General features: G+C 37.1%; 1 protein-coding gene across 8 annotated transcripts in view; it reads left to right on the forward strand.

The window, feature by feature from the left end:
* The window catches only part of ATRNL1 (attractin like 1), an 810,133-nt gene that overhangs the window by 275,404 nt on the left and 522,082 nt on the right, over positions 1 to 12,647 (forward strand). For all 8 annotated transcript variants that reach the window (XR_015155896.1, XR_015155897.1, XM_086379578.1 and 5 more), the window contains one exon: positions 12,078 to 12,172. Coding sequence is in view for 6 of the 8 variants with exons in the window: in XM_086379578.1 (XP_086235704.1) it covers positions 12,078 to 12,172 (95 nt within the window). In the remaining 2 variants the exon portion in view is untranslated. The remainder of the gene's footprint in view (positions 1 to 12,077; positions 12,173 to 12,647) is intronic.

Raw genomic sequence — 12,647 nt, forward strand, 5'->3', positions numbered from 1 at the left:
GGGATTGACTAACTACTTGTGTTCTGCTCCATTGAAGCTGATAAAGCAGTAGGAAAGATAGATATTAAACTTGTCATACAGTTACCTAGATATGATGATCATAAGACCTCTGAATAAGAATTATAGATGCTTTGGGAATAGATTACAAGAGAGCCTGACCTAATTCGTGGACCAAGGGGTAGAAGTGGGTGAAGCAAGAGAATGAGGAAGTGATGACGTGAAAGGCGACTTGGTAGTGGACTGGTGATGGTGTGACGATGGGAAGAAGTAGAATCAGTGGCGGCAGCATCCACAAAGGCCAGTGGTTGGAAAGATCATGGCGCATGAGATGCTCCCACGTTAACACAGAGAATTAGGAGAAGGAATCAAGGGATGAGGTATGTGAGATATGCAGGATCAGATCATGCAGTGCTTTATAGAGCATGCAAGCTTAATAGAGCATTTGGTCTTCATCTTAAGAAAAATGAGAAGCCATTGAAGGATATTAAGAGGAAAGTAAAATGTTAAAATGTAATATAATCAGGCTGCTTGCAGTGTGTCAAACAGCTTGGTGAGGGCGATAGAGCATGAGAGCTCATTTTAGCTCATTTTCTGAGGCATTGTTCCCATAGTTACTTTTTAATTATGGCTGTGATACATTTAGACTATAAGTATACCTGACCTTATATTACTTAAGTTTTATCATTTATAAACAGTTGTCTAAGTTGGCACATACATGTGCTTATACAAAGTTGAGTTCAGTCGCTCAGTTGTGTCCGACTCTTTGCAACCCCAAGGACTGCAGCTCGCCAGGCTTCCCTGTCCATCACCAACTCCCAGAGCTTACTCAAACTCATGTCCATCAAGTGGGTGATACTGTCCAACCATCTCATCCTCTGTCATCCCCTTCTCCTCCTGCTTTCAATCTTTCCCAACAGCAGGGTCTTTTCCAATGAGTTGGTTCTTTTCATCAGGTGGCCAAAGTATTGGAGTTTCTGCTTTAGCATCAGTCCTTCCAGTGAATATTCAGGACTGATTCCCTTTAGGATTGACTGGTTTGATCTCCTTGCAGTCCAAGGGACTCTCAAGAGTCTTCTTCAACACCACAGTTCAAAAGCATAAATTCTTCAGCACTCAGCTTTCTTTATAGTCCAACTCTCACATCCATACATGACTATTGAAAAAGCCATAGCTTTGACTAGACAGACTTTTGTTGGCAAAGTAACGTCTCTGCTTTTTAATATGCTATCTAGGTTGGTCATAGCTTTTCTTCCAAGGAGCAAGCATCTTTAAATTTCATGGCTGCGGTCACCATTTGCAGTGATTTTGTACATATACATGTACTTATGTATGTGTTTACATATCAGTGATATGTACTTTTACATATGCCATTGTTTAAAACATACTGCTGCTGCTGCTAAGTCACTTCAGTCGTGTCCGACTCTGTGCGACCCCATAGACGGAAGCCCACGAGGCTCACCCGTCCCTGGGATTCTCCAGGCAAGAACACTGGAGTGGGTTGTCATTTCCTTCTCCAAAACATACTAGGATTCTCAATGTTGTTGTCGTCAAAGTCTATATATATCCTCTTCACGCTCCTCAGGATGGCTAAATACATAATCATGAGCTCATATATTTAAAACAAATACATAAGTATATTGGCTACCCTTGTGTCTCAAATGGTAAAGAAACTGCCTGCAGTGTAGGAGACCCAGATTCCATCTCTGGGTAAGGAACATCACCTAGGGAGGGAATGGCTACTCACTCCAGTATCTTGCCTGGAGATTCCCATGGACAGAAGAGTCTGGTGGGCTACAGTCCATGGGGTTGCAAAGAGTCAGACATGATTGAGCAGCTCTGAAATTGATTTTTGAAATCTTGTAGAATTCATTCAGCCCCAGTACAATGAATATTGAAAGTGAAATAATACTTATTGAATGCCTTGATTTTATGAGACAGTGGCACTAATACATACTAACACAATTATGTTTAACCCACAGAGCAGTCTTATGAAGTAGGTGGTATTATCTTCATTGCACCACTGAATCTCACTGAGAAAATTAACCAGTATACTATAACCCAGTTGGTACATGGGAGATTACAATTAAGATCTCCTTAAGTACTGTGCATAATGCTGAGTTAAAAGTAAAATGCAATATTCACTGGTAAAAAAGCAAATCATTAAACCTTAGTTCCTTTCTCAAAATATTCAAGTTAAGAATTTCTGAAATTTGTCTGAACAGTGCATTTATACATCATATGCAAATTGATTTCATTTGCAATCCTGACAGGTTTGTCTTTAGACCTCAGATATATAGATATTTCCAGTATCTTTGCTGGGTTTTATCACTGGTCACCATTTTCTTAAAAATACATTATTTTATATAGCTTTTGCTAAAAGAGTAAAGCAAATATTCACCATTTGCTTTTCATCACCCCAATATAGCATGTACTCAAAAACCTCCCTCGCAGTTCAAGTTCTCTTTGAACATGTATTTTTCTATGTGTAAATTTTTAGTCATCTCTTTACAATTAATCATTAGTTTGGTGGGATATCTGACCTTTTAAATCTGTTCTCTTGATATTTTATTTGCTTAAACTCCTTTTAGCATACTGTTTGAGTTTTACTCATGACCTTGATTTTTACATATAACTTGTTATTAATTATTTGTAGTAAATAACAGCCACTTTTTTGTTGTTGTTGCTCCAAAACTACTAGTCCTGTATTGACTGAACTATCTAAAAAAATTTGTTGCATGTTGGAACTTCACCCTTGATTTTTTCTAGCCACAGAAGACTAGGAAGACAGTCTGATTATTTTACATGTTTTCAATCATCTCTACCTAAGAAGTAAGTGAATTTGGAATTAGATATGCCATTTTTGGAAAGATATGCAGCCATATAAATTTAATTTCTTGACATGCAAGTGTAAGTCATGTGGAAAGCACATTAAAGATCAAGGATCAAAAGAAAAAAGCTCTCTGCACACTTTTTTAAAAAAAATTTCCCCCTTTTGGCCCAGTTATGAAAGTTATTCATGTTTCATTCTAGAAAAGAGATAGACAAAAAAGACAAATTAAAAAGCACCGATAATTCTTCTATCCAGAGAAAATTGTTGGCAACATTGTATCAGATACTTTCTCAGTCTTTTATTTATGTACTAACACTGTTTTATGCTGAATAAATGCCTCACTCTCCAAAGAAGGCCGCATTCTAACCCTTGACTTGTGAATATATTACCATAAATGGTAAAAGGGCATTTGTAGATAGAATCCAATTAAGAATTTTGAGATTATCCTGGATTATTCTGTTGGACCCAGTGTAGTTACGTGTGTTCTGAAAGAGGGTAGAGGGAGGTGTGACTACAGTGGTGGGAACTGTAATCACATAAGCAAAAGATTGGAAAGACAGAGGTAGGGTTCATTAGCTAAAGAGTGAGAGGTCTTCAGAAGCTGAGAGAGTCAGGAAATGGAATTTTTTGAGCACCCCCAGAAGGAACCAGCGTCACATTCTGGTTTTACCTTGTAAGAATCATTTGGACTTCAGACTTCCAGAACTATAAGTGAATAAATTTGTGTTGTTTTCAGCCACTAAGTTACTTGTAATTTGTAACAGCAGCAGTAAATAAAACATATACACTTTTTGTGTATTTATTTCTTTTCCAAGCATAGCACTACAAATGAAGTATTTCACAACGTTATTATTCTTTAATTTGTTCTTAATACCTTTAGGTATGTCATATGTTCTCTTGTCTCTATCAGCATATCATAGCTTTAAATTATTTTTATTCATTGGTTTTCCATGTTAGCAGTTTCTAAATCAAATTAAATTGAAAATTATATTTCATCTTTAACATGAAATCTATGCTCAACAAATTTTTATTCACCTTGCTAATTGAGACTTTATGTCTTGACTGTCAACTCCTATTTTCGCCCTCCTCTTGGCCCCTGGCAACCCTCTTGGTACTCTCTAATTTGATGGGCTTGACTGTAGAATCATGCAGTATTTGTACTTCTGTGACTGTTTTATTTCACTTAGCTCCTTACCTTAATTACTGTAACTATATAGTTAACCCTAACATCTAAGATCTCCAGGCCCCTTTCAATGCATATCCTCTGCTTATAATAAAGCTATCCTGAGAGTACAGAGTGTTCAAGTCCTATAGGCCTTCATGGAAACTGAACACAACATACTTCAAGCATAATTAAAGCACATGTGGAAACGAATCAAGAATAATGTCAAGAGAGATAACAGGCAGGGGACAAAGTTTTAAGCTATTTCTACATCTTGACTGTATTAAATAGTGCTGCAGTAACACTGGAAAGCTATTATCTCTTTGAGATCTCAACTTCAACTCTCTTGGATGAACACCTAGAATGGTACTGCAGGAGCTAATATATATTTCATAAAACATTGATCCAGTTTCTTTTGACTTATGTCGTTACTTAAGATCACCTAACATCTTGCCTAATCTTACTTTCTAAATATTTCCTTTGTGTGTGTGAATGTGTGTGTGTGTGTGTGTGCGCACATGCCCATATGCACATGACTGGATAGCAATAGTATTTTTTCAATAACAATTAAGATATAATCTACATACCTAAAATATCACCCTTTTAAATACAATCCAGTGATTTTCAGTATATCCACAAGGCTGTGAAAACATCATCATTATCTAATTCTACAACATTTTTCTCCTAAGAGAAATCTTGGAGACATTATCAGTCACTGCTTCTCCTTTCCCCTAGCTTTTGACATCCTTTTTCCTATCTTTATGGATTTGTCCACTCTGAAATATTGTATAAGTGACATCTTGGAATATGTGGTCTTGTGTGATGGCTTCGTTTATTTATCATGATATTTTCAAGGTTCGTCCATATCATATCATCCAAAGTGATAGCAGGTATCAGTATTTCATTCCTCTTCATGGCCAAACAATATTCAAATGTATGGACATATCATATTTGTTTTCCATTCATCAACTGATGGACATTGGGGTTGTTTTTACTTTGGGGCTATTATGAATAACACTGGATTTTTAAATATTTTATGCAGGTTATTTCCTTTTAATATTTAGATTTGAATCTTCAACAGATTTTTATCATATATTTAACATATAAGTGTTATGTTCTTTTCAATTTGTTTTGATGTCAGCTTAGCAGTATTTTCCATGCACATATTGAAATTTTCTGTGTCTAATATTCCTCTTGAGTGATTTTCATCTCTGTTCTATTCACAGAGGCTTTTTCAGATTTGACCTACATAGCACTGATGCATAATTATGTTTTAATTCCCTTATTTTCTGATCTATTATTTTTAATTTTGCCATTATATAATTGCATTTTGTTTCTGTTTTGTTTGTTACAGTTGTAACTTACCTAACTCTCTTTTATTGTAGTTTTAAGTGTTATTATCTTGTCTTTGATCTTAAGTATGTGGGATATTTTTAGATTTTCTTTTTTCTTTCATGCATACTGCATAGATATTTTAAATGACCTAACACACTGACTCTATTGTTGACAAACTGATATTTTTCTCTTCTCTCTCCTTACTATGCAAGTCAGATTAACAATACAAAAGATGTCAACTTTTCTCTTCTCTTTATTTTCATAATTTTTTTCATTTATACAGTCAAAATTTGAGGCCAGACATATGAGCGACCTCATGTTTCCCTTAAGGTCTACCACGCTTGTACATCCCACTCACCCATATTGCTTTTAGATCTAATTGGGAAGTTAATGGCCAGCGTCTAGATTTCCTGGAATTATCAAAGATAGTTTGCTAATTGTTAGCTGGAATATTTAGTACAGCTGTTACAACCTTCAGGGCTCAGCCTACAAAATCAGAAGATTGATTTATGTAGTGTTTATAACAAAGGTCCGTCTAGTCAAGGCTATGGTTTTTCCTGTGGTCATGTATGGATGTGAGAGTTGGACTGTGAAGAAGGCTGAGCGCCGAAGAATTGATGCTTTTGAACTGTGGTGTTGGAGAAGACTCTTGAGAGTCCCTTGGACTGCAAGGAGATCCAGCCAGTCCATTCTGAAGATCAGCCCTGGGATTTCTTTGGAAGGAACGATGCTAAAGCTGAAACTCCAGTACTTTGGCCACCTCATGAGAAGAGTTGACTCATTGAAAAAGACTGTGATGCTGGGAGGGATTGGGGGCAGGAGGAGAAGGGGACGACAGAGGATGAGATGGCTGGATGGCATCACTGACTCAATGGACATGAGTCTGAGTGAACTCCGGGAGTTGGTGATGGACAGGGAGGCCTGGCGCGCTGCGATTCATGGGGTCGCAAAGAGTTAGACACGACTGAGCGACTGAACTGAACTGATAGTTTTCTTCAAGCTTTGAAATGTATCTTTGGTATTTTTCCTATTCACAAAGTTTTCAAATAGTTGTCTCTAGTTAGTACTATATTTGTTGTTGTTCAGTCACTAAGTCGTGTCCGACTCTTTGTGACTCCATGGACCGCAGCACACCAGGCTTCCGTGTCCTTCACTATCTCTCTGAGTTTGCTCAAACTCATGTCCGTTGAGTCAGTGATGCCATCCAACCATCTCATCCTTTGTTGCCTCAGTACTACATTTAAACATACACAATGCAGGTTTTCCTTTTTAATTATGAAAGATTAAAATATGCTAAAAAGTATAGTATATATTTTCATATGTATAGTATATATAGTTTTGTACGACATATGATTTTAAAAGATCTCCTGCATGATCCAGTGGCAGACTTTATTTTCTTGGGCTTCAAAATCACTGCAGACGGTGACTGCAGCCATGAAATTAAAAGACCCTTGCTCCTTGGAAGAAAAACTATGACCAACCTAGACAGCATATTAAAAAGCAGAGACATTACTTTGCTGACAAAGGTCCGTCTCTTCAAAGCTATGGTTTTTCTGGTGGTCATGTATGGATGTGAATGTTGGACCATAAAGCTGAGCACTGAAGAAATGATGCTTTTAAACTGTGGTGTTGGAGAAGACTCTTGAGAGTCCCTTGCACTGCAAGGAGATCCAACCAATCAATCACAAAGGAAATCAATCCTGAATATTCATTGGAAGGACTGATACTGAAGCTGAAACGAATACTTTGGTCACCTGATGAGAAGAACTGACTCATTAGAAAAGACCCTGATGATGGGAAAGACTGAAGGCAGGAGGAGAAGGGGACAACAGAGGATGAGATGGTTGGGTGGCATAACTGACTCAATGGACATGAGTTTGAGCAAGCTCCGGTAGATGGTAAAAGGACAGGGAAGCCTGGTGTGCTGCAGTCTGTGGGGTCGCAAAGAGTCAGACATGCTGAGTGACTGAACAATAACATGATTTTAAAATTGTGGACCTATCACTGAGTTTAACAAAGTTTAACACTTTGCTCTGTTTCCTGCAGCAGCACGGGCTCTACCTCTGCTCACCTTAGTTTAGGATGGGTATGCGGTACAGGGCTTCATCCTACAATCTCAGTAGCAGGATTTTCTTAAGGCTTTCTTTTTTCCCTTTGTTGTGAATTTGTTGTTATTTCTAGATTACAGCTACTTTAGCACACAAGTGGGGAGAGATATAGAGGAAAGAAAAACCAACGAAACAAAACCCCCACAAACCCAGGGGACTCACATCTGGGCCATCTTTTGAGTTAGGAGATCACTGTCTTTTACCTACCCCAGGGTATTGTTCTAAAATTTCTTCTCTCTCTCCTTTATCATCAACTTTTTCTGTTCCACTAAATTTTACTTAGGCCAATTATTATGAAAAGCTGTTCTTTCTCACAGTTTAAAAAAGAAGTTCTCTTACTGCACTGTTCACACTTGCTCCTCCAATTCTGTCATTTCTTTGTATTCGTCAATAATTCAATGTTATTTGAATTGATTTATAGTCAAACGTGATTTTCTTTTTTATACCATAATAAATTGCTTCATTAAAGCGGTATAAAAACTTATTTTCAAATTATGCACATTTGCATAAACTTGAGGATTTTAATGTTTTATGTTCTGTACCCTACTTAGCTAAGAAGTTCAGAGTACATTATAGCATTAAGGTATATGTTTTGTGCCAGGTAATTTCTCATTTGCAACCCCTTTAAAATATACCAGCATGATAGTATTTGAAATTAGGGAGTGAAATATAACTTCTGGTTAAGTGGAAAATTGTACCGTTGGTTTCTAGAATACTTTAAGCAACCTTAAACGGAACCATTTTGTGTAGAATTCTGAACTTTCTTCAGTTTATAAAAATTAACATTCACTGAGTAGTACCTGATTAGTCACTTGAGTTCAATAATGCTCCTACTAATTTTGCCCCAGGATTCAGACTGACTTTCTAGCTCAGATGATGTTAGGATTGATCATTACCATGCTTAATATACATTGTACTGATCTTGTTCTTCCAACTATAATAAATAGCAATAGAGAAATCAAATGTTTGGGCAAGAGTTGGGTGACTGTGGCTGAGAACCAGAGTCCCTAAAGCAGAAGAATGTTCATAGGACCGGGGCACTGGAGCCTCTACCCAGAGCTGTTCAAGTGTCCCAGTCACCCAGTCCCTTCCTCCTGAAAGCCTTCTGTTCCTGACTTTTAATGCTAAGTTTCAAGCTAGAAAAACAGGAAGATAATTATTGAGATAAGCATTTGAAAATAGTTTTGAAATGTTTATTTTTCCTCAGTGGCGAGGATGTTTGTTCAGTCGCTCAGTCTTGACCAACTCTTTGCAACCCCGTGAACTGCAGCATGCCAGGCTTCCCTGTCCTTCGGTATCTCCCAGAGTTTGCTCAGACTCTTGTCCATTGAGTTCAGTGTTTTCTCTTTATTCTGAATTGATGGTATCTTTCCTCAGTATTGTAGCTGTCTGTACTTCTAGAACCTCCTCAGCGGCAGCTGACCGAGCTGATCACTGTTCTCTTTTCTAAGCACTTCGTTTACTTCGTTCTCTTTTCTAAGCACTTCGCTCACTGGACACTAAATCCTGGTTGTATTTCTATCTCGTGGGTTGCCCTGTCAGCCTCCTTTGTGGGCTTCTTCAGAGGATCTGATTATTTAACATTGTTTTACCTCAGGGCTCATCCCTGGCGCCTCTACTCTGTTCATGACTGGTGATTTCTTGGCTTCGCAGCTTTAGAGGCCATTACAATGCAGATGATTTCCAAATTGTTATCCATTAGGCTCCTGAGCTCAGAGTATCATGTAGATATTCAATAAGTAACTCAAACTTAACATCTTCAAAACTAAGCTTCTAATTATTCCACACTGACAGCAAATAAAACCTGTTCTCACCCATCTCAGTTAAAGCTGACATTTTACCTGGTCTTGGGCCAAAAAATACAACCTTTTCCTTCTTTAAAATGCTGCATCTGTTTATTTAGCTAATTCTGTCTGTTACACCTTCCAAATTCATTCACTGTCTGACCCCTTTCCGTTACCTTCTTTGCTATTCTATCTCTACCATCACTTTTTGTAGCATTCTTGCCACAGTCTCTTTATAGGAATCACACTTAAGACTTGTTCTTTTGTTGAGGTTTTGGAGCTTGTTTCCTCTGCCTGGATTACAGTTTCTCTTGTAACTGCCATGACTTCTTCTCTTAACTGCATTTGATCTTTAAATTGTTGTTGTTGTTCAGTCACTAAGTCGTGTCCAACTCTTTGCAACACCAGGCTTTCCTGTTCTTCACTATCTCCTGGAGTTTGCTCAGATTCATGTCCATGGAGTCAGTGATGGTATTTAACCATTTCATCTTCTGTCACTCCCTTCTCCTTCTACCTTTAGTCTTTCCCAGCATCAGGATCTTTTCCAGTGAGTCAGCTCTTTGCATCAGGTGGCCAAAATATTAGAGCTTCAGCTTCAGTTTCATTATCTGTAAATTTTCCTTTGCAAAATTGCAAGCATACTCCTACCTGGACAGAAAATTTCTCTCCTCTTTACTGGATTATGACTATTACACTTATTGTCATTATTATACTATATGCTTAAATAACTTATTAATTTTCAATATCTATTTGATATAAGTTGCATGGGACACAAATCTCTATCTTTTATTATTTTATATTTCCAATGTCTGGAACAACACTGGGCCATTGAATTTTCCCTGCATTTTCTGGCAATAATATGAAAAACAGAAATATGACCTATTATATAATCCTCATTATAATGGATAATGCTGCCTGTAAAAAAATCTTGGAAAAACAAAATATTGCCTTTTATTAAATTACATAAGAAATATATAGAGTGGATCTTACAAGGTATAAAGGAAGCAACATGAAGACTGATGCTCTGACAGTAAATCCAGTGACATTGTTCCTATCTTTACTTTTAACTTTAATAGTACTTAACAGCTGAGAGCATAACATGAAAGTTATGTTTCCAAAAAATAAAATTATTTTCTATTTAAATAATTTGAAATATTTAAAAGATTTCACAAAGTAAAAATTACCATAATAATAGGGACTAGTAAATTCTTTATGGAATGTGGTGAAATATTCACTATCAGTTCGGTTGCTCAGTTCTGTCTGACTCTTTGCAACCCCATAAACCGCAGCATGCCAGGCCTCCCTGTCCATCACCAACTCCCAGAGTTCACCCAGCTCATGTCCATCAAGTTGGTGATGCCATCCAACCATCTTATCCTCTGTTGTCCCCTTCTCCTCCTGCCCTCAATCTTTCCCAGCATCAGAGCCTTTTCAAATGAGTCAGCTCTTCGAATCAGGTGGCCAAAGTATTGGAGTTTTAGCTTTAACATCAGTCCTTCCAATGAACGCCCAGGACTGATCTCCCTTAGGATGGACTGGTTGGATCTCCTTGCAGTCCAAGGGACTCTCAAGAGTCTTCTCCAATACCACAGTTCAAAAGCATCAATTTTCTGCACTCAGCTTTCTTCACAGTCGAACTCACATCCATACGTGACAAGTGGAAAAACCATAGCCTTGACTAGACAGACCTTTGTTGCCAAAGTTATGTCTCTGCTTTTGAATATGCTGTCTAGGTTGGTCATAACTTTCCTTTCAAGGAGTAAGCGTCTTTTAATTTCATGGCTGTAGTCACCATCTGCAGTGATTTTGGAGCCCAGAAAAATAAAGTCTGACACTATTTTGACTGTTTTCCCATCTATTTCCCATGAAGTGATGGGACCGGATGCCATGATCTTCGTTTTCTGAATGTTGAGCTTTAAGCCAACTTTTTCACTCTCCTCTTTCGCTTTCATCAAGAGGCTCTTTAGTTCTTCTTCACTTTCTGACATAAGGGTGGTGTCATCTGCATATCTGAGGTTACTGATATTTCTCCCAGCAATCTTGATTCCAGCTTGTGCTTCTTCCAGTCCAGCGTTTCTCATGATGTACTCTGCATATAAGTTAAATAAGCAGGGTAACAATATACAGCCTTGACCTCCTCCTTTTCCTATTTGGAACCAGTCTGTTGTTCCATGTCCAGTTCTTAACTGTTGCTTCCTGACCTGCACACGGGTTTCTCAAGAGGCAGGTCAGGTCTGGTATGCCCATCTCTTTCAGAATTTTCTACAGTTTATTGTGACCCACATAGTCAAAGGCTTTGGCATAGTCAATAAAGCAGAAATAGATGTTTTACTGGAACTCTCTTGCTTTTTCAGTGATCCAGCGGATGTTGGCAGTTTGATCTCTGGTTCCTCTGCCTTTTCTAAAACCAGAATTACTTAGCCATTAAAGTTCATGTTTTCAAAAAATTTTGAATTTGTAAAAGTAGAACATCAAAATGTCTCCCTGTTATCGATTTATACAATTTTAACTTGAATATAATGCACCAAAATATTACCTGTATTTTTCTCTGATTGTAAGATTATGGATGACTTTATTTTATTCTCTTGTGTAGTTTTTCAGAAAAAACTGTAGTTTGTTGAAATTTTATAATGGTAACAGGAGTAATAAATAGAATTTTGAAGTGTTAAGTGCTTTTATATCTGCATTTTACTTTTTGTTGCTTAATAACAATGATTTATATTTTGCCAGTCTTGAGTACACCACTAGTAATTTAATGACAATAATTTTCAATGCTGATATTCAATATATTTTCACCTACCTTGTTTTCAAGCAAGTTTTAAAAGTACATAGCGGGATTGTATTTTTTTCCCCTACAGACAGCCTTTTGATTGATTATCAGTTTACATTCAGCTTATTACAGGAAGATGATCGCCACCATACTGCCATAAACTTCATAGCAAACCCAGAACAGGTGAGACGATCCTTTAACTTTTATAGTGTAGTTATATCAATGGATGCGATGTTTCTCTATGTTTCATTGTGATTGTGCCTCTTCTCAGAATTATCACACTGTAGGGCTTTTGTAGAAAAACAAATCCTATTAGGTTTTTGTTTTCATAAAACCTAAGTATCTTTGTAATCAGAGAACTTTGGACCTTGATAGTTCAGATTTTGCAAATAGTCCTACAGTGTGTACATTATTTCTGATATTTTTTCATGCTTACAGCAGTGTTTCTGTTTTTAATTATGTTTTCACACTGGTGGTAGTCTTCTTTGAAAATAAAACCTATTACTTCATAACACAAGCTATGTTATATATATATATATTTTTTTAATATACTGTTACATAATAGTAGGTTTTCATTATCTTTTTTTAATAAACCCTTTGGTTTATCTGAATTGTATGAATGCTAGGTTTTAAAAAACATTTTTATTGAGATATAATT

The sequence above is a fragment of the Bos grunniens genome, chromosome 26, assembly GCF_055505025.1.
Source record: "Bos grunniens cultivar Pamir isolate PY7600 chromosome 26, Bosgru_T2T1.0, whole genome shotgun sequence".
NCBI lineage: Eukaryota > Metazoa > Chordata > Mammalia > Artiodactyla > Bovidae > Bos > Bos grunniens.